This window comes from Triticum urartu, chromosome 7, assembly GCF_003073215.2.
Source record: "Triticum urartu cultivar G1812 chromosome 7, Tu2.1, whole genome shotgun sequence".
NCBI classification, from domain to species: Eukaryota; Viridiplantae; Streptophyta; class Magnoliopsida; order Poales; family Poaceae; genus Triticum; species Triticum urartu.
The window spans coordinates 309,757,776-309,783,961 of record NC_053028.1 but is presented as its reverse complement, the minus strand read 5'-3'; the positions used below and the strand labels follow the sequence as shown (position 1 = coordinate 309,783,961).

Below are 26,186 nucleotides of genomic sequence, written 5' to 3'. Positions count from 1 at the left end.
GAGACGTTCCGATCAGACTCGGTATCTCGGTTCTTCAAGACACTTCGACAGGTTAAAACAAGACCAGCAACACCGCCCGAATGTGCCGACAAATCCCGATAGGAGCTACACATATCTCGTTCTCAGGGCACACTCAGATGAGACATCCTACGAGTAAAACCAACCCTCAAGTTGCCCCGAGGTGGCCCCGCAGTCTACTCGGTCGGACCAACACTCAGAGGAGCACTGGCCCGGGGGGGGTTAAATAAGATGACCCTCGGGCTCCGGAAACCCAAGGGAAAAGAGGCTAGGTGGCAAATGGTAAAACCAAGGTTGGGCATTGCTGGAAAAGCTTTAATCAAGGCGAACTATCAAGGGGTTCCCATTATAACCCAACCACGTAAGGAACGCAAACTCCGGGAACATAACACCGATATGACGGAAACTAGGGCGGCAAGAGTGGAACAAACCACTAGGCGAGAGGCCGAGCCTTCCACCCTTTACCAAGTATATGGATGCATTAAGATAACATGGCAATATAATGATATCCCAACAAGTAAATAATGTTCCAACAAGGAACGGTCTCCAATCTTCACCTGCAACTAACAACGCTATAAGAAGGGCTGAGCAAAGTGGTAACATAGCCAATCAACGGTTTGCTAGGACATGGTGGGTTAGGGGTTTGACATGGCAATTTGGGAGGCTTGAAAGCAAGTGGTAGGCATCGTAGCATTGGCATAGCAAAAGAGCGAGCAATCTAGCATAGCAAAGATAGTAGTGATTTCGAGGGTATGATCATCTTGCCTGAGATCCCGCAAGGAAGAAGAACGAGTCCATGAAGAAGACAAACGGACGTAGACGAACGGGTCCTCACAAACACGACGTTACCTGAACCAACCCGAAGAAGCAAACACCGGAAAGAAACACACAACATAGTAAACAACCAACACATGAACATGGTATGATATGCGGTATGCGGTATGCGATGCATATGCATGATTGGACAAGGAATGCATGAACCTGGCCTCAACTTGGAAATCCAAGTGTTCCACTGGAAAGGTGAGATGAAATCGCTTGAAAACATATAAAGATCACCAGAATCGGAGTTACGGTTTGGAAATGGCAAGCGATTCAAATATGACCACGTTCTGCGATTTACAGCAAGTAGTCATCTAAATGCAACAAGATGAACATGCTACAGCACTCAAACATGGCATAAAAATACATGGCAGGGATGCATTCATGATGCTTAACAAAAATCTAGCACTAAGCTACGACCAATTCATTCATTAACAGGTTCAAATAAGCATGGCAAAAATGCACAAACAATTCTACAAATTAAGTGGAGCACAATATGCAACGGAGTTGCATATTGAAGAAAACACCACATGACTTATTTAGTTCGATCTTGTTTATGTACCCAACAATATTAAATGTTGTTAGCATGGCAAGAGGTGAAGCACAACAAAACTACCTAACTAGGCAAGTTTAAATGAGGCCGGAACAACAAAACAACAAGTCCGGAAACTCCTCATATGCATATATTAGGTTTGGTACTGTTCTGCCCTAAACATAATTTTAGAGTTGTTAAACATGCTAGGTGAGTGCATCATGTTAAACTAGGCATTTTTCTACCCCATTTACATATAAAATTTATTAAATTCCGAGTTACGGTTATTTAGTTATGAATTAAACCATTTTAGCATGGCATAGAGCAAAAATTAATCAAACAACATTTTAAACATGGATGGAAATGACATATTATGAAACTAGATGCAATTCTAAGCATATTTCATATATAAAGTTTTTCCATATGATGCACAGTTGAGAAGTTATTAAATGCATGTACTATGAGGGTTTTTCTGCAAAACAGTAAATCCTGGGATAATTGAATAAATCCGTCCAGAGGAAAAAACACTATAGGGCCGAATCTGCTGAACTGGGCCAACAGAGAGGAGGGGCTGCGGGGAGCTCACCCATGGGCCAATGCCCGGTCGGTGGGAGGCAAGGTTGGCAGGCTCTGGCGTGTCCTTGGGCTAGCAGGCCCGATGAGGAGGTGGCGGCCCAAGAACGATCAACGCGAATGACTGGGTGCGTCGACCTCTGTTCGACGGAAGCAGAGCAACAATGGCGGCTGGCAGCGAACTCGGCATGACGGCGGCGACTCGGTCGACGGGAACCTGCCGGACGATGGGGATGGGCGGATCCGAGGACGGAGGTTCCAGATCCGGTGACAGAAGTGATCGGCGGCGCTCGGGATGCAGGATCCGGCGAGGTGGGACTCGTCCAGGATAGCTTTGCAGGGGAAGGGAGAGAGAGAAGTGAGGTCGAAAAAGAGAAGGAGAGGGCGACGGGGAGGCAAGGCAGCAGTGCTGAACTAACTGGAGTGGATCGCCGGCAGCGACTCCGGCGAGCGACGGGGTGGACGGAAAACGGCGGGAACGGGCGGGTGACGAAGCTAGCGGTTCCCACGTGGAAGACTGGAGGTGCAGGGCGAGCGCTCCTGCGCTGCGCGCGGCGGCGCGGTTACGGGCCCGGGCGGGCTTCAGATGGGCCCTGGGGGCCGGGGCGAAGTGGGGCTCTCGGGAGGCGACGTGGCCTCGCTCGATTGGCCATGGGCAGTGCGGGGTGGCGGCGCAGCCAATGAGAGGACGCCACATGGCGGCGGGCGGCTAGCCGGACATGTCCGGCTCGGCGGATTTTGTCCGGCAGCGGTGGGTGGGGATGGATCTAGGGTTTCGGGAGGAAGGGAAAGGAGATTTTCGGGGGTGTCTTTAAATAGGCATAGAGGGAGCTAGGAGTGTCCAAATGAGGTGCGGTTTTCGGCCACGCGATCGTGATCGAACGCTCTAGATGATGGAGAGGATTTTGGTGGGTTTTGGGCCAAAATGGAGGGGTTTTGGGCTGCAACACACACGAGGCCTTTTCGGTCCCTCGGTTAACCGTTGGAGTATCAAACGAAGTCCAAATGGCATGAAACTTGATAGGCGGTCTACCGATAGTAAACCAAGGCCCCTTGGCAAGTCTCGGTCCAATCCAGAAATGTTTAACCCCCACACATGAAAAGAAGGTAGAAATGACCCTCAAAGGAGATAGGAGCGCCAGAATGCAAAACGGACAACGGGGAAAAAGCTCGGATGCAAGAGACGAACACGTATGCAAATGAAATGCACATGATGACATGATATGCAATGCATGACACGCAAGCAATGACAAGGCAACAACAGCGAATAACTGGAAGACACCTGGCACATCGGTCTCGGGGCGTTACAGCTTGCTAATAGTTCCAATCATAAGTGCATAGAATTCCAAGTCAGGGATGACATGCTAGCAGTGGCCTCTCCCACATAATACTTGCTATCGGTCTAGTAAAGTAGTCAATTGCTTAGGGGCAATTTCACAACTCCTACCACCACTTTTCCACACTCGCTATATTTACTTTATTGCTTCTTTACTTACAACAGCCCTTAGCTTTTATTTACTTGCTCTTTATTATCTTACAAACCTATCCAACAACACCTACAAAGTACTTCTAGTTTCATACTTGTTCTAGGTAAAGCGAACGTCAAGCGTGTGTAGAGTTGTATCGATGGTCGATAGAACTTGAGGGAATATTTGTTCTACCTTTAGCTCCTCGTTGGGTTCGACACTCTTACTTATCGAAAACTGTTGCGATCCCCTATACTTGTGGGTTATCACCGATCATCACTGAACGTTAAGCGTGCGGACCCTACGGGTTCGAGAACTATGTAGACATGACCGAGACTCATCTCCGGTCAATAACCAATAGTGGAACCTGGATGCTCATATTGGCTCCTACATATTCTACGAAGATCTTTATCGGTCAAACCGCATAACAACATACGTTGTTCCCTTTGTCATCGGTATGTTACTTGCCCGAGATTCGATCGTCGGTATCTCAATACCTAGTTCAATATCGTTACCGGCAAGTCTATTTACTCATTCCATAATGCAACATTCCGTAACTAACTCATTAGTCACATTGCTTGCAAGGCTTATAGTGATGTGCATTACCAAGAGGGCCCAGAGATACCTCTCCGATACACGGAGTGACAAATCCTAATCTCGATCTATGCCAACTCAACAAACACCATCGGAGACACCTGTAGAGCATCTTTATAGTCACCCAATTACGTTGTGACGTTTGATAGAACACTAAGTGTTCCTCCGGCATTCGGTAGTTGCATAATCTCATAGTCATAGGAACATGTATAAGTTATGGAGAAAGCAATAGCAGTAAACTAAACGATCAAAGTGCTAAGCTAACGGATGGGTCAAGTCAATCACATCATTCTCTAATGATGTGATATCGTTCATCAAATGAAAACTCGTTGTCCATTTCTAGGAAACTTAACCATCTTTAATTAACGAGCTAGCCAAGTAGAGGCATACTAGTGACACTCTGTTTGTCTATGTATTCACAGATGTACTAAGTTTCCGGTTAATACAATTTTAGCATGAATAATAAACATTTATCATGATATAAGGAAATATAAATAAAAACTTTACTATTGCCTCTAGGGCATATTTCCTACAGTCTCCCACTTGCACTAGAGTCAATAATCTAGATTACATTGTAATGATTCTAACACCCATGGAGTCTTGGTGCTGATCATGTTTGCTCGTGAGAGAGGCTTAGTCAATGGGTCTGCAATATTCAGATCCGTATGTATCTTACAAATCTCTATGTCTCCCTCCTTTACTCGATCACGGACGGAATTGAAGCGTCTCTTGATGTGCTTGGTTCTCTTGTGAAATCTGGATTCCTTTGCCAAGGCAATTGCACCAGTATTGTCACAAAAGATGTTCATTGGACCCGATGCACTAGGTATGACACCTAGATCAGATATGAACTCCTTCATCCAGACTCCTTCATTTGTTGCTTCCGAAGCAGCTATGTACTCCGCTTCACACGTAGATCCCGCCACGACGCTCTGCTTGGAACTGCACCAACTGACAGCTCCACCATTTAATAAAAATATGTATCCGGTTTGTGACTTAGAGTCATCCGGATCAGTGTCAAAGCTTGCATCAATGTAACCGTTTATGACGAGCTCTTTGTCATCTCCATAAACGAGAAACATATCCTTAGTCCTTTTCAGGTATTTCAGGATGTTCTTGACCGCTGTCCAGTGATCCACTCCTGGATTACTTTGGTACCTCCCTGCTAAACTAATAGCAAGGCACACATCAGGTTTGGTACATGGCATTGCATACATGATAGAACCTATGGCTGAAGCATAGGGAATTACTTTCAATTTCTCTCTATCTTCTACAGTGGTCGGGCATTGAATCTGACTCAACTTCACACCTTGTAACACAGGCAAGAACCTTTCTTTGCTTGATCCATTTTGAACTTCTTCAAAACTTTATCAAGGTATGTGCTTTGTGAAAGTCCAATTAAGCGTCTTGATCTATCTCTATAGATCTTGATGCCCAATATATAAGCAGCTTCACCGAGGTCTTTCATGGAAAAATTCTTAATCGAGTATCCATTTATGCTATTGAGAAATTCAGTATCATTTCCGATCAGCAATATGCCATCCACATATAATATCACAATGCTACCGAGCTCCCACTCACTTTCTTGTAAATGCAGGCTTCTCCAAAAGTCTGTATAAAACCATATGCTTTGATCACACTATCAAAGCGTATATTCCAACTCCGGGAGGCTTGCACCAGGCCATAAATGGATCGCTGGACTTTCTTAGCACCTTTCGGATCGATAAAACCTTCTGGTTGCATCATATACAACTCTTCTTTAAGATATCCATTAAGGAATGCAGTTTTGACATCCATTTGCCAACTTTCATAATCATAAAATGTGGCAATTGCTAACATGATTCGGACGAACTTAAGCATCGCTACGGGTGAGAAGATCTCGTCGTAGTCAACTCCTTGAACTTGTCAAAAACCTTTCATAACAAGTCGAGCTTTGTAGACAGTAACATTACTGTCAGCGTCAGTCTTCTTCTTGAAGATCCATTTATTCTCTATGGCTTGCCAATCATCGGGCAAGTCAACCAAAGTCCACACTTTGTTCTCATACATGGATCCCATCTCAGATTTCATGGCCTCAAGCCATTTTGCGGAATCTGGGCTCATCATCGCTTCCTCATAGTTTGTAGGCTCGTCATGGTCAAGTAACATGACCTCCAAAACGGGATTACTGTACCACTCTGGTGCGGATCTTACTCTGGTAGACCTACGAGGTTCGGTAGAAACTTGATCAGAAATTTCATGATCATCATCATTAGCTTCCTCACTTACTGGTGTAGGAATCACTGGAACTGATTTCTGTGATGAACTACTTTCCAATAAGGGAGCAGGTACAGTTACCTCATCAAGTTCTACTTTCCTCCCATCCACTTATTTCGAGAGAAACTCCTTCTCTAGAAAGGATCCATTCTTAGCAACGAATATCTTGCCTTTGGATCTGTGATAGAAGGTGTACCCAACAATCTCCTTTGGGTATCCTATGAAGACACATTTCTCCGATTTGGGTTCGAGCTTATCAGGTTGAAGCTTTTTCACATAAGCATCGCAGCCCCAAACTTTAAGAAACGACAACTTGGGTTTCTTGCCAAACCATAGTTCATAAGGTACCGTCTCAACGGATTTTGATGGTGCCCTATTTAACGTGAATGCAGTCGTCTCTAAAGCATAACCCCAAAACGATAGCGGTAAATCAGTAAGAGACATATAGATCGCACTATATCTAATAAAGTGCGGTTACGATGTTCTGACACACCGTTACGCTATGGTGTTCCAGGTGGCGTGAGTTGCGAAACTATTCCGCATTGTTTCAAATGAAGACCAAACTCATAACTCAAATATTCACCTCCACGATCAGATCATAGAAACTTGATTTTCTTGTTACGATGATTTTCCACTTCACTCTGAAATTCTTTGAACTTTTCAAATGTTTCAAACTTATGTTTCATCAAGTAGATATACCCATATCTGCTCAAATCATCTGTGAAGGTAAGAAAATAACGATACCCGCCACGAGCATCAACACTCATCGGACCGCATACATCAGTATGTATTATTTCCAATAAGTCTGTTGCTCATTCCATTGTTCCGGAGAACGGAGACTTAGTCATCTTGCTCATGAGACATGGTTCGCAAGCATCAAGTGATTCCAAAAGCCCATCATCATGGAGTTTCTTCATGCGCTTTACACCAATATGACCTAAACGGCAGTGCCACAAATAAGTTGCACTATCATTATAAAACTTATATCTTTTGGCTTCAATACTATGAACATGTGTATCACTACTATCAAGATTTAGTAAAAATAGACCACTCATCAAGGGTGCATGACCATAAAAGATATTACTCATATAAATAGAACAACCATTATTCTCTGATTTAAATGAATAACCATCTCGCATCAAACAAGATCCAGATATAATGTTCATGCTTAATGCTAGCACCAAATAACAATTATTCAGGTCTAATACTAATCCCGAAGGTAGATGTAGAGGTAGCGTGCCGACGATGATCACATCAACTTTGGAACCATTTCCCACGCGCATCGTCACCTCGTCCTTAGCCAATCTTCGCTTAATCCGTAGCCCCTGTTTCGAGTTGCAAATATTAGCAACAGAACTAGTATCAAATACCTAGGCTCTACTGCGAGCATTAGTAAGGTACACATCAATAACATGTATATCAAATATACCTTTCACTTTGCCATCCTTCTTCTCCGCCAAATACTTGGGGCAGTTCCGCTTCGAGTGACCAGTCCCTTTGCGGTAGAAGCACTCAGTCTCAGGCTTAGGTCCAGACTTGGGCTTCTTCACTTGAGCAGCAACTTGTTTGCCATTCTTCTTAAAGTTCCCCTTCTTCCCTTTACCCTTTTTCTTGAAACTAGTGGTCTTGTTGACCATCAACACTTGATGTTCCTTCTTGATTTCTACCTCCACAACCTTTAGCATTGCGAAGAGCTCGGGGATCGTCTTATCCATCCCTTGCATATTATAGTTCATCATGAAGCTCTTGTAGATTGGTGGCAGTGATTGAAGAACTCTGCCAATGACACTATCAACTGGAAGATTAACTCCCAGCTGAGTCAAGTGGTTGTGGTACCCAGACATTCTGAGTATATGTTCACTGACAGAACTATTCTCCTCCATTTTGCAGCTATAGAACTTATTGGAGACTTCATATCTCTCAATCCGGGCATTTTCTTGAAATATTAACTTCAACTCCTGGAACATCTCATATGCTCCATGATGTTGAAAACGTCGTTGAAGTCCCGGTTCTAAGCCGTAAAGCATTGGACACTGAACTATCGAGTAGTCGTTAGCTTTGCTCTGCCAGACGTTCATAACATCTGGTGTTGCTCCTGCAGCGGGTTTGTCACCTAGCGGTGCTTCCAGGATGTAATTCTTCTGTGCAACAATGAGGATAATCCTCAAGTTACGGACCCAGTCCATGTAATTGCTACCATCATCTTTCAACTTAGCTTTCTCTAGGAACACATTAAAATTCAACGGAACAACAACATGAACCATCTATCTACAACAACATAGACATGCAAAATACCATCAGGTACTAAATTCATGATAAATTAAAGTTCAATTAATCATATTACTTAAGAACTTCCACTTAGATAGGCATCCCTCTAATCATCTAAGTGATCACGTGATCCATATCAACTAAACCATGTCTGATCATCACGTGAGATGGAGTAGTTTTCAATGGTGAACATCACTATGTTGATCATATCTACTATATGATTCACGCTCGACCTTTCGGTCTCAGTGTTCCGAGGCCATATCTGCATATGCTAGGCTCGTGAAGTTTAACCCGAGTATTCCGCGTGTGCAAAACTGGCTTGCACCCGTTGTATGTGAACGTAGAGCTTATGACACCCGATCATCATGTGGTGTCTCGACACGACGGACTGTAGCAACAGTGCATACTCAGGGAGAACACCTATACCTTGAAATTTAGTGAGAGATCATCTTATAATGCTACCGCCGAACTAAGCAAAATAAGATGCATAAAGGATAAACATCACATGCAATCAATATAAGTGATATGATATGGCCATCATCATTTTGTGCCTTTGATCTCCATCTCCAAAGCACCGTCATGATCACCATCGTCACCGGCTTGACACCTTGATCTCCATCGAAGCATCGTTGTCGTCTCACAAACTATTGCTTCTACGACCATCGCTACCGCTTAGTGATAAAGTAAAGCAATTACATGGCGATTGCATTTCATACAATAAAGCGACAATCATATGGCTCCTACCAGTTGCCGATAACTGTGTTACAAAACATGATCATCTCATACAATAAAATTTAGCATCATGTATTGACCATATCACATCACAACATGCCCTGCAAAAACAAGTTAGACATCCTCTACTTTGTTGTTGCAAGTTTTACGTGGCTGCTACGGGCTGAGCAAGAACCGTTCTTACCTACGCATAAAAAAACCACAACGCGGTATGGTGATTACTTTTTGATCTTCAGAAAGAACTCTGTTCATTGAATCTGATTCAACTAAAGTTGGAGAAATAGACACCCACTAGCCACTTGTGTGTGAAGCACGTCGGTAGAACCAGTCTCGCGTAAGCGTACGCGTAATGTCAGTCTGAGCCGCTTCATCCAACAATACCGTTGAATCAAGAATCAACTAGTGACGGGAAGCAATATGTATATACCCACGCCCACAACTCCTTTGTGTTCTACTCGTGCATATAACATCTACGCATAGACCTGGCTCGGATGCCACTGTTGGGGAACGCAGTAATTTCAAAAAGTTTCCTACGCACACGCAAGATCCATCTAGGTGATGCATAGCAACGAGAGGGGAAGGGTGTTTCCCATGTACCCTCGTAGACCGTAAGCGGAAGCGTTATGACAACACAGTTGATGTAGTCATTCGTCTTCACGATCCGACCGATCCTAGCACCGAAGATACGGCACCTCCGTGATCTGCACACGTTCTGCTCGGTGACATCGCACGAACTCTAGATCCAGCTGAGGTCGAGGGAGAGTTTTGTCAGCACGACAGCGTGATGACGGTGATGATGAAGTTACCGACGCAGAGCTTCGCCTAAGCACTACAACGATATGACCGAGGTGGAAATCTGTGGAGGGGGCACCGCACACGGCTAAAACAATCAACTTGTGTGTCTATGGGGTGCCCCTTCCCCCGTATATAAAGGAGTGGAGGAGGGAGAGGGCCAGCCCTCTATGGCGCGCCCAAGGGGGGAGTCCTACTCCCGGTGGGAGTAGGATTCCCCCTTTCCCTTGTTGGAGTAGGAGAGAAGGAAGGGGGAGAGAGAGGGAAGGAAGGGGGGGCCCACCCAATTCAGATTGGGCTAGGGGGGCACCCTCCACCTTACCCGCCTCCTCCTCTCTCCCACTAAGGCCCAATAAGGCCCATACACTCCCCGGGGGGTTCCGGTAACCCCTCGACACTCCGGTAAATGCCCGAACTCACGCGGAACCATTCCGATGTCCAAACATAGCCTTCCAATATATCGATTTTTATGTCTCGACCATTTTGAGACTCCTCATCATGTCCGCGATCATATCCGTGACTCCGAACTACCTTCGGTACATCAAAACACATAAACTCATAATACCGATCGTCACCGAACGTTAAGCGTGCGGACCCTACGGGTTCGAGAACTATGTAGACATGACCGAGACTCATCTCCGGTCAATAACCAATAACGGAACCTGGATGCTTATATTGGCCCCTACATATTCTACGAAGATCTTTATCGGTCAAACCGAATAACAACATACGTTGTTCCCTTTGTCATCGGTATGTTACTTGCCCGAGATTCGACCGTTGGTATCTCAATACCTAGTTCAATCTCGTTACCGACAAGTCTCTTTACTCATTCCGTAATGCAACATTCCGTAACTAACTCATTGGTCACATTGCTTGCAAGGCTTATAGTGATGTGCATTACCGAGAGGGCCCAGAGATACCTCTCCGATACACGGAGTGACAAATCCTAATATCGATCTATGCCAACTCAACAAACACCATCGGAGACACCTGTAGAGCATATTTATAGTCACCCAGTTATGTTGTGACGTTTGATAGCACACTAAGTGTTCCTCCGGTATTCGGGAGTTGCATAATCTCATAGTCATAGGAACATGTATATGTTATGGAGAAAGCAATAACAGTAAACTAAACGATCAAAGTGCTAAGCTAACGGATGGGTCAAGTCAATAACATCATTCTCTAATGATGTGATGCCATTCATCAAATGATAACTCTTTGTCCATGGCTAGGAAACTTAACCATCTTTGATTAACGAGCTAGTCAAGTAGAGGCATACTAGTGACACTTTGTCTGTCTATGTATTCACATATGTACTAAGTTTCCGGTTAATACAATTTTAGCATGAATAATAAACATTTATCATGATATAAGGAAATATAAATAACAACTTTATTATTGCCTCTAGGGCATATTTCCTTTAAAATAGCCGGCCTCCTTCAGCTTCAAATGTCCCCCTCAGTGACGCTGGAGGCCTCCCACTTCCCATTGGCTCCGGATCCAGCCATGTTCGAAGGAGACAAAGAGGGATTCGTTGTGGAAGCAGAGAGAAAGGGCGTTGGAGCTCTGGAGGTCTGCGTAACCAGAAGGTGGAAGAGGGCGTGAGATGCAGACTGTAGCAGCCCCCCCATTATAGGCAGATGACAGGCATGGGGTTACCTTTTTCCACGCCGTTGGCTTCTCCACTTCCCGATATGGTCGCGACGTTATGAGTGGGAAGGGGAATCAAAATCATTAACCATATCCCCCAAAAGCGAGACACGATCTCCACCTCGAGGGGGCGTGTCAAACATGGCGTCGGCCTCGAGCAGCGCTTCGAGAAATAGTAGCTGCTCGGCGTTATGGCCGGAAGCAACTCTTCTTTGAAAGAGAAAAGGTTGTCGGATGGAGGCATCATTTGCGCTTGAGCGTTATTTTTTTATTATTACCTTCGGTGTTAAGCAAAACTGCCGTTTCAGATTCCGGACATCACCTGGTTCCGAATAGGGGAGAAACATACTAAAAACTCGCCTCGCAAGCCGAATACTGGTCGGATGAATGAATACCGGATACAAGTCTTGGTGTTGGAGGCAAGTCCGGGGGCTTCTTAGGGAGTCATGGACTAAGGGGTCCTTGGGGCAACGACCCATTGTACATGGGCCGAACTAGTGGAGCCGTATAATGATAGGAGATCTGTAACACCCACAATGCGGCTCGCGGTCGACGGCTGAAGCGAGCGCTCCGCTCGGGAAGAGCTGCTGCTCGATCCAAACGAGAGGAGGGCGAGCGGGGAGGCCGGGCATGCTCAGGGTGTCCGGCGTGCTGGAGAGGAGCTTCGGCGAGGTGGTCGGGATCGAGCTGCTCCGGCGACGAGGTGCTCAGGGACACGGGGTGACGGCGGCGCAGGAACGATGAAGGCGGCGGAGGCAAGGTGTGGAGCTCCTCGGCTCTGCGGAGGTGCTCTAGCATGAGCAGATTGAGCGTTCCCCGCTCGGGGATGCAGCTGTTGGCTCCTGTGGGCGTGGACGACGACGGCTGCGGGCGGCCGGATGCATCCAGGAGCTAGAAGACGAGGCAGGAGGAGCTTTGGGGGTGAGCTCCTGAGCGACGACAATGGCTTGGGCGCTGCTACGCTGGTGCGAGGGGAGCTGCAGATGCGGCGAGGACCGAACAGGGGAGGCGGCCGAGCTGATTGGTGGTTGGACGGATCGGTGGTGATTGGCCGATGGATGAATTCAAGGAGAAGGAGATGGTTGCAGGTGGTTAGTTCGATCGGATCTGGGAGGATCCCGAGGTGGATGCGGGAGTGTGGTGGCGGCGGGTGAGGGAATGATGGGACAACTCGCCTAAATTTTAGGGTTGCTCTCTTATATACATTATTGGCTTAGGTTAGGGGGTATACGATCCCTTCGATCAAAATCGAACGGTCAGGAAAAATAGGCTAGGGCGTCCAAATAAGAAAACGGTGATGTTTTGTAGATGTTTGGGGATGAACCGAATCCAACAGTGACGACTGCCCGGGTCGGGTCCGGGACAGCTTTTGGACGCGCGCGCGAGGAGGGCTGCGGGCTGACGAGCGAGGTTAGATTGGGCCTGGCGGTAAGTAGTGGATTGTGTAGACGGTCTAGGGAGGAAAGAGCGGGAAAGCCCGGCAATAGTTTTCGGAGACCGAAAATGTCCGACGGTTTGACCGACTATATTGTCGCTATAGTTATCTGTTGGGGCGTCAAGCGGACTCCGAATGCGATGAAACTTGGCAGGCGACCTACTAACAACATAACAACACCGCATGCCAACTTTCAACCCATTCCGAGAACATTTTCCGGCCACTTATAAAATACTATTTCGGACGTGCCGCGGGCGCGTGCAAGTGTGACTGGGCTCAGAACGGACAACGGACGGAAATGGGGGAACCCGGACGGATGCAAGTTTTAAAACATGATGATGCAATGTACATGATGACATGGCAAGATGCAACACGCAACCGAAAGACAAGGCAACAACAACGAACAACTGGAAGACACCTAGCGCATTGGTCTCGGGGCGTCACAAGATCTGAGAAGCTATGGTGTGCCCTCCAAGTCAAGAAGGAGCAAGATCTCTTTAAACCCTTATTGTAATCTATCTTCGGTAACCCTAACCCTACCGGTGTCTATATAAACCGAGGGTTTTAGTCTTTAGGGCTAGAGCTACATTCATCACCTCATCGCCTTAGGGTTAGTTCATGCCAATCTCGAGATAGATCTACTCTGTAAACCATATCATACATCCAATAAAATCAAGCAGGACGTAGGGTTTTACCTCTTCGAGAGGGCCCGAACCTGGGTAAACACTGTGTTCGTCGTCCTTTGTTCCCCATCGATCCTAGATTCACAGCTCGGGACCCCCCACCCCGAGGTTTGCCAGTTTTGACACCGACATTGTGTAATCCCCATGCCTTCTGCATTGCTCGTTCAAGCGCATACCTATTCAGGGGACATGGAGAGAAAGATTTCCCCACAGCCGACCACTTGGGAACCCTTGTTTGAGTGGGATTTGGATCCGCAAAGATAAGCCTCCTCTTCTCTTTCTCCGTTAGAATCAGACTCCCCAATTTCGCCGAAAGGCTAGAAGCCGCCTCAGAAGTTTTGTCGTCAGCCAGAGATGCCGTCGATCCCCGACTCGATGCTCCCGCTCTGCCGGTCAGGGTAGCCACCTTCCTCGAGGCAACCTCTCCTTTCTCCCCCATGCTCCTCCACGTCCTTGCCACCAGAAGCAGATCCTGCGTCGATCGACCTGCTAGATGGCATTGTCGCTGTCGTCACAGTTCACCCGAAGAAGCACCACCCTCGCGTTAGAACCCTAGCAAGACGACGGCCTTGTGATCTCCAGGTCGCCTTTTCCGTCGCCTCCAGGGTTTCCTTCGCAAAACGAGGTGGACCCGCCAACGAACGAGCGTATGTTTCGACTTTTTATATACTCCCTTCGTCCGGGTTTATTGGGCCCGTGGGAGGAGGGAGCGCGTCCGCTCTTATTAGGCCCCTCTGTTGATCCGGCTGCCAAAAGTAAGTGCGCTCCATTTCTTTATCGATCTCCCAGGCTACGGTTCGTCTTACGGAGCGCAATCAATTACCAGCCATTGGCATGTAGAAACTGATGTACATTGACCGTACTGGTACTTCTCCTAGTCTCCCAGCCAGCCAGTGCATGCGATTCTAATCATCTTTTCATTAGGCATGCATGCGTCATGCAGCGACCGAGCGCGCGCGAGCTGGCGCCTTGTTCGAAAGCGACAAGAAAACTAACTGAGCCTAGGTTGCATGCGCGTGAAGCGGTTTGCTTTGGGCAGTAAATCACGCATGAAAACCGAAAAAACAACACTTGCTCCAAAAATTGATCATTTATCTTGATACCTATATTTTGGTTGGGGGCCTAATAAACCCGAGGAAGTATTTGTTATATAGCCCAACGTCCATCTCCGGAAAGGCTCCAGGGGTAATCCGGTCCATCCAACCCGGATACGTGTCCTTATACCCACCAAACGGGAGGAAATCGAGTATTAATTGGACGGCCCTCCAAAATCACTGAAAAAATATTATGGTCTTCGTCTTCTCCTCCCACCCTCCGCAGGCGGCGAAGTAGAAGGCCCAATAGAGAAGTCTGGAGCAGCCGTGGCGACGGCCACGGCCAGGCCACTTTGGGCGCAGGCAAGGGCAGTCGGGAGTCACCGCCGATCGTTTCGTCGCGTGCCTGACCAGGCAGGCAGGGTGAAAAGGGTCGAAAAGTAGCGGGGAATTTCTTCCAGCCGCAGCGCACGCAAAGAATCCAGCCACCAAGGGAACGGAGCGAATGGGAAGGAAGGGTTTGGATTCTAGCTGAGCGGTGCGCGCACCCACGCACGCACACACGCGCAGGACGGAGAGCGGAGGCAGCCGGAGGCGGCGGTGCTGTGTTTGATGAGGAAGTCTGGAACAAAAGGTATACGAAACCCTAGATCTTAGAAATCTCACTAGTCTCTCTACCTGCTGCTTTGCTAGCTCCCCTGCCGCCCGGATCAGGTCGGTTTTACAGGTCAGCTTGGGTCTGGCGGCGGCCGCCGCCACGGTGACCACGCTGTTTCTTGCTGGTTCCGCCACGAGCTACGGATGGAGGACATGTTCTCGCCGTTCGGGTATTAGATCTGCTTTGTCCGAGGATTTTGGACTTCTGGCAGCGCAGTTTGTCTCAGGTCAATCTGGGGCCTGTAGCTCTTGTTTATCCTTTCTGTGCATCTGGCAGCGACAGGTTCTCCTCGGAAATTCCTCATCTTTCAGATCTACCCGCTTGCTGTGGTTCTCTATGCGGCGGAGGAGGCCAATGAAAGGATGAAGGCAGTTGACTAGACTTGTGGTGGTCTTCTTCTGGTACCAAGGGTGTTCAGTCCTGGCAGGAGAAACCACATAGTTTAGCTTCTGGCGTGCTGTTGGTGCTGCAGGACAAATGTGCTTGTTTGTAGCCTGGTCGGAAGCTCAAAGTTTCTTATTTTGCCACTGAAAACTGACTCAGAAACTCAATGTTTTCCTTAATTTAGCGCTGATTTGGTTCAAGGAAGTGGCTGTTGATGGTTGCCCAGGGGGGCAGTGGCATTGCTGAGGAATCCTCTTTACTTTTTAACTCTTGCTTATGTGCATACTCTGTGGACTGTCACACTATTATTCTTCGAACAGTATCCTAAGCATTGGTGGTATGGTGCTCAACAACAACCTTCTGTTGTTTTTGTTTTCCAGAGGGTATCGAGGGATCTATTGGATTTAAGCATGGGATTGATGTGAACCCATCTTCTGTTTCTACTCAAACAGGAGGAACGCGATCTGATTTGATGGTATGCACGTGATTTTCCAGCACTTTGCGCCGTGCTAAAAGCTTGCCATTGTCTTGAGTTTGCTATAAATATCTATGTTTTGCCTCATCTTTGATTTCTAACTTCTGCTGTTCGATTCTCTTGCCAGATTCGAGTGTGCAGTTGTACTAGAAGGTCCTCGTCACTTCATAATCCTAATACCAGAAATATTATGATGACCTGCAAAAGCTGTGGTGGCAAATCAACAGTGGACAGAGGTGGGCCATCGTGTAGCAGCAACCTTAACACCAGCGGCTTGGAGCTCCCCAGACCTATAGATCCTGAGGTGAGATGGAAGACTGTAAACAGAAGGCAAAGAGCTGCAAGGAGAGCAAGGACCTTTTCTGGAGGAGACAGATTGAAGGATGAAATTAGATCTTTCTATGCATGTGGCAATCCCATGAGTCTAGAAGTGGCTCAAGAAGAGGATTCAGCCTCTGAATCTGAGAAGGTATTTATTTCCTCCTTGAGAATACGGTGAAATGAGAGTCAATTGCCCCATTTAATGAATATATTCTTGACTATTTAATTATGCGTCTGCAGCTTGGGGTATCTATTCTTGGTCGGCGCTTTGGTGATCCCATGGAAAATGTTCCAATAAAAAAGAGAAGAGTTCATATGGATTGTTCTCCATCACCTCCATCCACCCCACTGCTAGTGGATCCTTATGAAAAAATACCGAGCAGATCTGGTGGAGGCATTTCATCATATGGCGAGCATCGCAAGGTTAAAACACTAGGAGGCAAGCACATGGAAGAAAAGAGAGGACCTCTTGAAGCTGCTGATTTTTCTGGTATATCAATACTGGCTGCTGCTGCCTGTGAAAGTGAGATGGATGTTGCTAAGTTAAATGGTGAATGCTCGAAGTCAGCCTGCTCTCTTGATGAAAGAAAGCCAGAAATTATCTCTGGCAGTTCACTGTTGGATCCTCTACATGAAATTAAGGGGGATAAGCTAAATATCCCAGACAGGGCCCTGAAATTATCTGAAACTGCTCCTGACATGAGGCCTTTGTTTCCCACTACATCAAATAGCTCTGAGTCTGCTCCTGACATGAAGCCCTTGTTCCCCACAACATTAAATGGTCCAGAGAATCTTGTTGGATTTGCAGCTGCTCTGGAGGGTAATACTGCACTTTATTCTTTGTTGAGCAATGCAAACAAAACTGATATTTTTTCATCTGTTTCTGATGCTAAATCTTCGGATGTTACCATGTTAACTAACTCAAGCAATCCAGGCAAATCAGTAGGCTGCTTTGGAGATACAGTTGTGCACACCAAGCATTCCAATGCGGCTCATGATTCTAGACTGCACTGGGATCTTAACATTGCGATGGAGGCGTGGGACACCCATTGTGGTGATGATGATAATCATGATATGGTTGGTCCTGATCCTGTAGCTTCTGTAAGTGATTGTAATGATGCTCAAAAGGAGATGAACAAATCACAGGTGTGTCGGGATCTTTCTCAGTCAACAGTTGCTGAGGTCATAGTTCGTCATTCTGTTGATAAAATTCACGTGGCTGATGCAGCAAAAGATGGTAACACAAAGGGTGAAAGTGATTTCTCAGGTGATGGTTCATTTCATCCTTTGTGCAGTCGGTCTCCCCCGAAAGTTCAGCTATTGGAATCCGAATGTTTAGATGGAAATGATTCCTCTGCCGAAACAAACAATTTGCTTGATCTGCAGAAGAGTAGTTATGTTTCTAATGTGGCATTGCATATCGGATCTAATCCAGACTTGAGTTCTCTGTCTCTTACTCAGGAACATTTCGCATTTGCTGCAAATGTGGAGAAACTTGATGTGTCACACATTTCACCCCTTGATTGTGAAGGTTTGTCTCACTTGACTTCTGAGGATGCTCATGCTGGAGGTAGTTCAATTCAAACAAGTGTTCTGGGCTCCAGAGTGAAGCCTATGACAAGCAGATTAGTTTCTGAGGAAAGCACAAATATTGCAACAGTTTCCAGTAAAAGTTTTACTGACGCTGGGTGGAGCGATGATAAACTTGGGCAGGCTTCACTACAGAGCATATCTGAATTTAAAAACCATGAACTTTTGGATGTTGATTCAGGAACTAGTAAAATTGATCAGTCCGTCAATGAGAAGGCTGAACATGACACTGACGTATTGTGCGTTGACAAGAAAGCTGGAGATGCAGACAATGATTCCGACCTCCCTGATTCTCATCCAGAGGATAACCTACGCACTTCTGATTGCGTCATGTCCTATGCACATATAGAGGGTGGTGTGGATGCAACAATCGATTACAGAAATCGTTTACTTGCTTGTGCCAACGCTACCAGTGCAGAAACATGTTACATCACCAGTGATATTCATGCTCATGGTCTCAATTCAGAGTGCTCTAAACAAGCAGATACTGACATGGACAATATTGTGGATTCAAAATCTAGAGCACAAAGCCAACCAAGTGGTTACAAACATGATCTTCAGAAGGTCACATCAAATAATTGCCTTGAACACTGCTATCGGACAGACACGTCTCGTTTTAGCAAAGATCTTTCTGTGACCGGAAAAGTTGACGTCGAGGAAGATGATTCTCAGTATGAGGATGGGGAGCTTAGGGAATCTGGTGACCGTTATTGGGCCGATGACATTTATGAAGAAGTTAAATGTGCTAATTATCAGGTATCAGATTACAAGGATGAAAAAGCTGCCCCAGACATTCATCATGTACCTGTTGGCTCTGTTTCAAACAATATGGTTATGCCAGTTGCTAATTACAATGGAACATTATCCAGGAAGGAAGATTGTGATGTTTCTCCTGTCTCATTGAAGCGCTCATGGTCAAGTAACTGCTTGGATGGTGGATCTGGAATGATGTGTGCTGCAAGTGCTCGGAGCATTCATGTGAATATGAAAAATGAGACTCGAATGTATGACAACCTAGACCTTACAATAGCTCGATCTGCTGGGACCGTTAGCCAGTCTGAAAGGGGTGGTGATGGTTTAGGTGAGGATCCATTGAATATCAGATCAAAGCCCGTGGGATGGGATATGTTGCCTGAAGATCAGAGGCTCTCTCGAGAAGATTCAAGAGACAGAGTTGATTCTTCTAACCTGTGTGTTTTAGGTACATTAGAGGCAGCTGAAGCCTGTGAATCATTTCGACCAATGGGATTACCAAATAGAGACGTGCAATCACGACTTGATCGGCTAAGATCATTTGACAGACCCCACAGAAATGAGCACTGCAGGTAAATTTGAGTTAATATGTTTAGCTGTCATCTTACACATAATTAAATCCTTGTTTGTGCAGTATCGTAATCCTAGTGACTAATGCCGCATACTCTCTTCTTTAATCCAGATCTGATGATGGCTATGGTTCTGGCTCAAAAGCTGAAAGGTCTGTTGATAGGCCACATGGCAGGGGTGGAGCATCTCGGCATGTTCAAGCAAACATCCGAGGGGAGCAGTGGGCTGAAAATTCAAATAGTTCTCGTTCTACCCAGCGAAGATCACCTGATTATAATAATTATGGCCCAGCTGGTCCAAGAAATGCTGCTGAAGCTGCTGTTGCAAAGATGGAGAGCAGTGGCTTTGTTGTTGCAGCTGATGGCACTTTGGTAAGAGCTGTTGATGCAGCAAATACAAGTACCATGTCTAGAAGGATGAGAAACAAAAGTAGCTTCTATCACCCTTTGTCTAGACGGTGTTCCCCAGTTGACAGAGATGGAAGTGGTGGGTTGTCCAGAGAACCTGCACATGCTAGGGAAGCACCTCCAGAACGATGCTTTGGTGCTAGTGGCAACCGGTCTGGTCGATATGGTCCTCAGATCGATAAAGATCATGCCATTGATGAAAATTTGAGTTCAGTTCATAGCTCACTGTCTAATAGACAACGGAGGTTCCCAGCGCATAGAGCCTCACTCGACCTGTCACGTGCTCACAGCAGATCTCCTTCAGGATCTAGATCTCGATCACCACATGCTTGGACATCCAACGGAGGCTCAAGTATACGGAGGCATAGTAGATCTCCTAATTACATGACTGAAGTTAGAATTGGTAGAATGACTTCACCTCAAAGACAACATCGATTCAATGATCGAGTTATGCGTGGTAGTCCATCAATAAATTCCACTTACTCTCAACATGATTCAACATGGGTTGAAGGAAGGAGCTGCTCAACACTAGATATTTCTTATCACAAGAAACGGTATTCTCGGAGGAGCCCACCTCTGAGAATCACCTCAAGAAATGACATGTTCGATTTAATGGATTCCCAAGGACGGTCAAGATCTCGAGAATTCCACCGCCCACGTGACTTCAAAAGGGGAAATAAGCATGATGGGAATGGTGATGATAAAAGATGTAATGATAGATATGGAACTGTCAAACCATATGAACATAATGGTGCTGTGAAGCAGTTCAGGAATCATGCTGGAGATAAACTTCATCCACACATTTCTGCATCCAGATCACCTGAACCGCAAAGAGGAAGCCCTCGGCGATTTTGACGAGGACTTTCAGAGGAAGCTGGTTGTGTATTTGCCTCGTTTTGGAACTAAAGCAGATAAGAATCCTTGAGTTTTGATTGAACTGGAAAGGACAGTACTGCAAATCCATGATATCAGTCATTACTATTTGCCAAAGGGACGTCTGTTCAAGCCACATAAGAGCTGAAATTATGCACCTCACGGAGTGAAATGCAGATTAACTTCACAATTTTCCAGTTTTCCCTTGTAAATATTTATATCAGTAGTAGGACCACAGTTTCATGTTTCAGCCTTTTGGCATTTTTTTGATATTTTTTTCTCACTTTGCAATCTTATTTAATGGGCATTTTCCCTGTATGAGATTCACTTAAACAGATTCAATCATTTGAAGCATCCTGCATCCTGGCATCACTTCTGTCATTTTGCATCACGGAACTGTCAGTTCTCTTAAGTTGTATTCTCTCCGTTCCAAAATAGATGACCCAATTTTATACTCGTTTGACACATATTTGGCCACCAGAACCGAGTTCTGGATATTTTTTCTTTTTTTTTTCTTTTTTTCTTTTTTTTTGCAAGGAAAACCACATGTTAAGTACAAACTGTGGCAGATGGCAAACTCACATCTCACGATTGCCATCCCTCAACAGAGAGCCATGCACAGTTAGTTCACGAGCTAATTTCAAACCCTAACATACAACATGGTTTTTATTTCTATATCTAAACAAAGCACCTCAAATGCTTAATAATGTAGCTGCACTATTTCGTTGAAACGAGCGCACCCTCACGTTGCTGTCCAATGTCGTACATGTGACTCTGGCAGGAACCGCGTGGTAGTGTTGGTAGTGCACAAGGTTAGGGGTAAGGATTAACTACATGCATGTGTTCATGTCATTCCACTGTATTTCATCTCATTTATTTTGAAAAGCTACAACTTTTTAAACGGGAGTCAGAACAAAGATTCGTTTTCATTGTTAGGTTTCTCGCGATGAGCTCTTTAAAATTAGATCCCATATGAATATGTTTTAATGATTTTTTAAAAGCAAGTTTGGCTCTAGATTAGTCAACTTTAGTGCTAAATAGAAGCAACTTTCTTGTATCATATGTACCAGTGAATTTACCTAACAAGTATATTATAGACGACATAGAAACCATGAGACAAATTTTCACCGTATATAGACAACTGAGCATCATTGTAGGCAGCTTTGGCATTACATTGAGGCAACTTTCGGCACTAAATGAGGAAACTCCCATACATTACGCGTATGTGATCCTATTATCGCCTATCCATGTTTTATAAAAAGCATATTTGTCTTGTCCATGTTTTGTAAAAAGCATATTTGTCCTGGTTGTCTACCATATTAAGAAGTTGCCTATAACATCTGATGTAGACCAAACCTCGTGGCGAGATCCGATTGTTGTTGCGTCCCGACCTTTCACGACAGTCCTCCTTCAGCAATAGTAACCTTTCGCCCGCGCACGCGATGTACGAGAAATAGAGGGATTGAACCTTACGGTCCAGCATGAGAAAACCAATCTCGACGACGGTACTCAGACGCAAAACAATTTCCTCACAGAAATCGCAACAAAGAGGTTTTCTAAAGCTTCCTTCAAAACTTAAGGATTTTTAAACAGCTTCCCCCAAAACTCGATACGGGTGTCTATCCTAAAAATACATTATATTTATTTTCAAAAATATAACCTGGCCTTTTACATGGCGTACTATGCCTATTTATACTAGTACTACTAGTATAGCTGTCCCAACTAACAAGGATTAACGCACACGAGCTTTCCCAAGAATTCTGGACTCTTATTTGGTTTAAACTAAATTGCCTTTTACATCTCGGCATGCACTAAAAGGACCTGCTAAAAATAAAGTTTATATCTCATACTTGAACGCCAGTTAATTTGGTTTTGCTAGCTGGTGGCCCCCACCCTGATTCCTTTAAACACCATCGCTTCAACGTGAGAAACTTCTTGCTGGGTCCAATGCTTGATTGGTCCGGTGGCCGTAGTCTCCCAAAGAAATAACCAACGTGATGTATTCCTTTTAAATCTGAAACAAACTCATACACATGTACGTGTACGTGGTATAAAACATGGTAGCATCTACTCTAATTGATTTTTGGCTGGACCCACTGGCATGCATGCCATCTGTTTGATTGCCCGATGCATGCAAATATGAAAGCACTCCTTGGTACTTCGGCCAAGACTTAAGCAAAACCCTCGCAACATGTACACCGTCGACATAAACTATCACAGCGGCCGTATCATCCTTGTCTTCTTTAACTACAACAACGTCAGCCGCCGTATAAGCAGCAGACATTGTTGTTTTACATATGGTCATATCAACATCACTGGTAGGCAACTAAGCATCACCAGTAGGCAACTTCATAGTGTTTGTAGACAACATAGAAAAATAAGGATAAGCAACTTTACAATATTGTAGACAACTAATTCACAAAGTTAGGCAACTGAGCAGCGATGATAGATAACTAATTACCAATGGCTGGCAACTAGGCAACAATGGTGGGCAATTTCATAGAATTTGTAGACAACTAAGCATGAACCGCAGGCAACTAACTATCATCAATAAGCAAGTTGGGATAATGTTAGCAAAATTCACAGGTACACATAGTGCAGTGAAATTGCTTATATGAGTACTAAAGGCACCTCATGTTTTGTGTGATTTTCCCGTTTCATACAAACCAACCTAATTGGTAGTTGTACGAGGCCAAAAAGAAGAAGTTGCTTCTCTATATCACTAAAGTTGCTTCCATTGCATCCAAAGTTGCTCATGTTTTTTTATGAAACCTATCCATATGGAATCTAGTTTTGAAGAATTCGTCGTAAGAAACCCAATAGTCAAAATGGATCTGATTCTGAAGCTCGAATCAAAAGTTACGGCTTTTAATTTTTTTATTAAATAGAAAATAAATGCACGTGGGACAAAGATCTTGGTTGATTATATGATAGCGTATGTAGACACATAAAAGGTGGAGGGAGGAGGGGGGGGCATGTGGCTTTCTATTTTTGTGCCATCTTTAGGACTTGGTTGTCTCTTTTCAAAAAGGGGGTCTGCTCGATCAAACGAACGAGCACGCATGCGCTCCCTAGCCACGTCCATAAAACACCTAGCAGCGCTAGATCATAATAACTTGATCTAATAGCTTTCTTCAGTACTGTTGAATCTGTCTCCAGAATCATGTGGTTACACCCCATTGACGAGGTGATTTGCTGAGACCATTTAATCTTATGTCCTCGACTGTAAGACTTCTTTCAAGTGATACTCTTATTTCATCCTAGTACCCCCTCCGTAACATAATATAAGACGTTTTCGGACACTATGTCATAGTGTCAAGAAACGTCTTATATAATCTTATGGAGGGAGTATTATTTTTTATATAGAAATTTACTTTAATATTTTTTCTTGCTTGACAGAAGTCGGAATTGCACCCGGTTTCTTACCCGTACTCCCCCCTTTTTTATCTGGGGACAAGGTTTGGACCCAACAACTAGACACCCATGTGTCCGGGCTATTTGATACCCCTCAAACCAAGCATATATGTGGGGAATATTTAAGGCCGTTTGGATGTGAATGTCACGTTGGACACGACACACTAGACCCACCCCAAATGTCATCAAATTTGGCAAAATCACCCCCTCTCCCACGCAAGTCTCCATTTTACGTTCACATCGTAACCCTCCCTCATCCTAGCCGTCAATGCTTGCTTCGCCTTGCGAACGCCGCCATGGACACCAGGTTAGTGTTGTTCATGGGTGTCTCCACCGTTCCAGTGGCCAACGCAGAGAGCATTGCCCGCAAGGATTGACAAGTTCGGTAGCACGACTGCTGCCATGGACACTGGGTCAGTGTAGTCCATGGGTGTCTCCACCATTCCGGCGGCCAACGCAGAGAGCGTCACCCAAAATGATCGGCATGTTTGGTAGCGCGTCTGTGGGAAGGACGAGATGGTCGAGAAGACCGGTTGTGACGAAGGAGATCATCGACATGGAGTCTGCTTTGATGGCATCCACCACAGTCGCACCCTTGGGTATGCCCATGTTCAATGGTGTTCCAACTTCGCATTGGCCGGGCATCCCGGATGCATTGACGCAAGACCCGAACGCCTTCCTGAACAAGATGTATGAGTCATCGCAACTTCAATGGTCATGGACGACATCTGGAATTCCACCGGTGGACATGCCCACGAATTGTTCAAGGATATTTCTCAACCAAATTTCACTTAACTTGTAACAAAATATCCTTAAACGTTGCACTTGATCTTGCCATATGTCAGGACCCCGATTCCAAGTCACATCGATCTAGCCGGTAACACCTCATATCACTTTGCGGCCTCACGCACGGTATTCCCACGGGTGTCGCCTTACCATGGCCCGGGACCGTTTGCGCCTTTTGGATCACGTATATGATAGCGTCGCTAGCATCCATATGACAGAGAACCCGGGCCGACATGGCTAGTCGTGAACCCAAAGCGGCACTAACCTATGGGGACGGGCATACATGAATCAACCTCGAGCATGTTGGTCAGCAGCGTGTGAATCTGGGCTGTAGCACTAGGCTAACAGGACTCCGGTGAACTGGGCTGTAGCAGGCTAGGCAGGACTCCAAATGTCACCGAGTGACATTTCCCCGAAGGGACAGACACAGGAACGAAGTGAAACACATGCCGGCCAGTCAAGTGCCCTGAGCAGTAGTGCTGAGCTAGCAGGACTCCGGTGAACCGGGCTGTAGCGGACTACTATGGCTCAAGGAGGCACTAGACTACATTTCCCCATAAGAGAGGCTGCCAAGGATAAACAACTAGATTGTCGGATCCCACACATAGCAAGCATTTCAATCATACACACAATATGCTCGATATGTGTAAATACAACATGGCATCACAACATAACTCTACGACTCCAGTATTTATTCATTAGGCTCCGAGGAGCGAGATATTACAAACATGGGCCTCATGACCCAACATACAGAGCATACAATCAACAAGCACATGCGGAAGCTTAACATGTCTGAGTACAGACATCTACAAATGAAAAAGGCTGAGAAGCCTGACTATCCACTAGATCCTGCCGAGGGCACAAGATCGTAGCTGAGGTAACAAGCTAAACGTCGAAGTCCACACGGAACTACTAGCGAGACTGACGTCTCTCTGCAAAATATAAAATAGGCATACGTGAGTACAAATGTACCCAGCAAGACTTACATCAGAACTAGCTACATATGCATCGGTATCAACAAAGGGGGTAGTGGAGTTTAACTGCAGCAAGCCAGCTTTGACTCGGTGGCTATCCTGAACTACGACTGCAAGCAACTCTTTTGA

At 45.6% G+C, this 26,186-nt stretch overlaps 1 protein-coding gene across 2 annotated transcripts; it reads left to right on the top strand.

Moving 5' to 3' along the window:
- The first annotated feature begins 15,069 nt into the window (after positions 1-15,069).
- On the top strand, positions 15,070-21,255 carry LOC125518518. 2 transcript variants are annotated; one of them, XM_048683339.1, is made up of 6 exons: positions 15,070-15,486; positions 16,275-16,369; positions 16,497-16,838; positions 16,931-17,510; positions 17,625-19,605; positions 19,716-21,255. In XM_048683339.1, exons 1-6 carry the CDS (start codon positions 15,465-15,467, stop codon positions 20,863-20,865), a joined length of 4,170 nt encoding a protein of 1,389 aa, XP_048539296.1. In that variant the 5' UTR covers positions 15,070-15,464; the 3' UTR covers positions 20,866-21,255. The 2 variants fall into 2 exon arrangements, with proteins under 2 accessions (XP_048539296.1, XP_048539295.1); XM_048683338.1 differs by having other exon boundaries at positions 16,931-19,605.
- The last annotated feature ends 4,931 nt before the right edge of the window (positions 21,256-26,186 follow it).

What these genes read in the sequence shown, in the direction of transcription:
- LOC125518518 (XM_048683338.1), top strand. Translation starts at nt 15,465, where the DNA reads ATGAGGAAGTCTGGAACAAAAG. An exon ending in GAACGCGATCTGATTTGATG is followed by an intron (nt 16,370 to 16,496) that starts GTATGCACGTGA and finishes TTCTCTTGCCAG; the next exon opens with ATTCGAGTGTGCAGTTGTAC. An exon ending in CAGCCTCTGAATCTGAGAAG is followed by an intron (nt 16,839 to 16,930) that starts GTATTTATTTCC and finishes ATGCGTCTGCAG; the next exon opens with CTTGGGGTATCTATTCTTGG.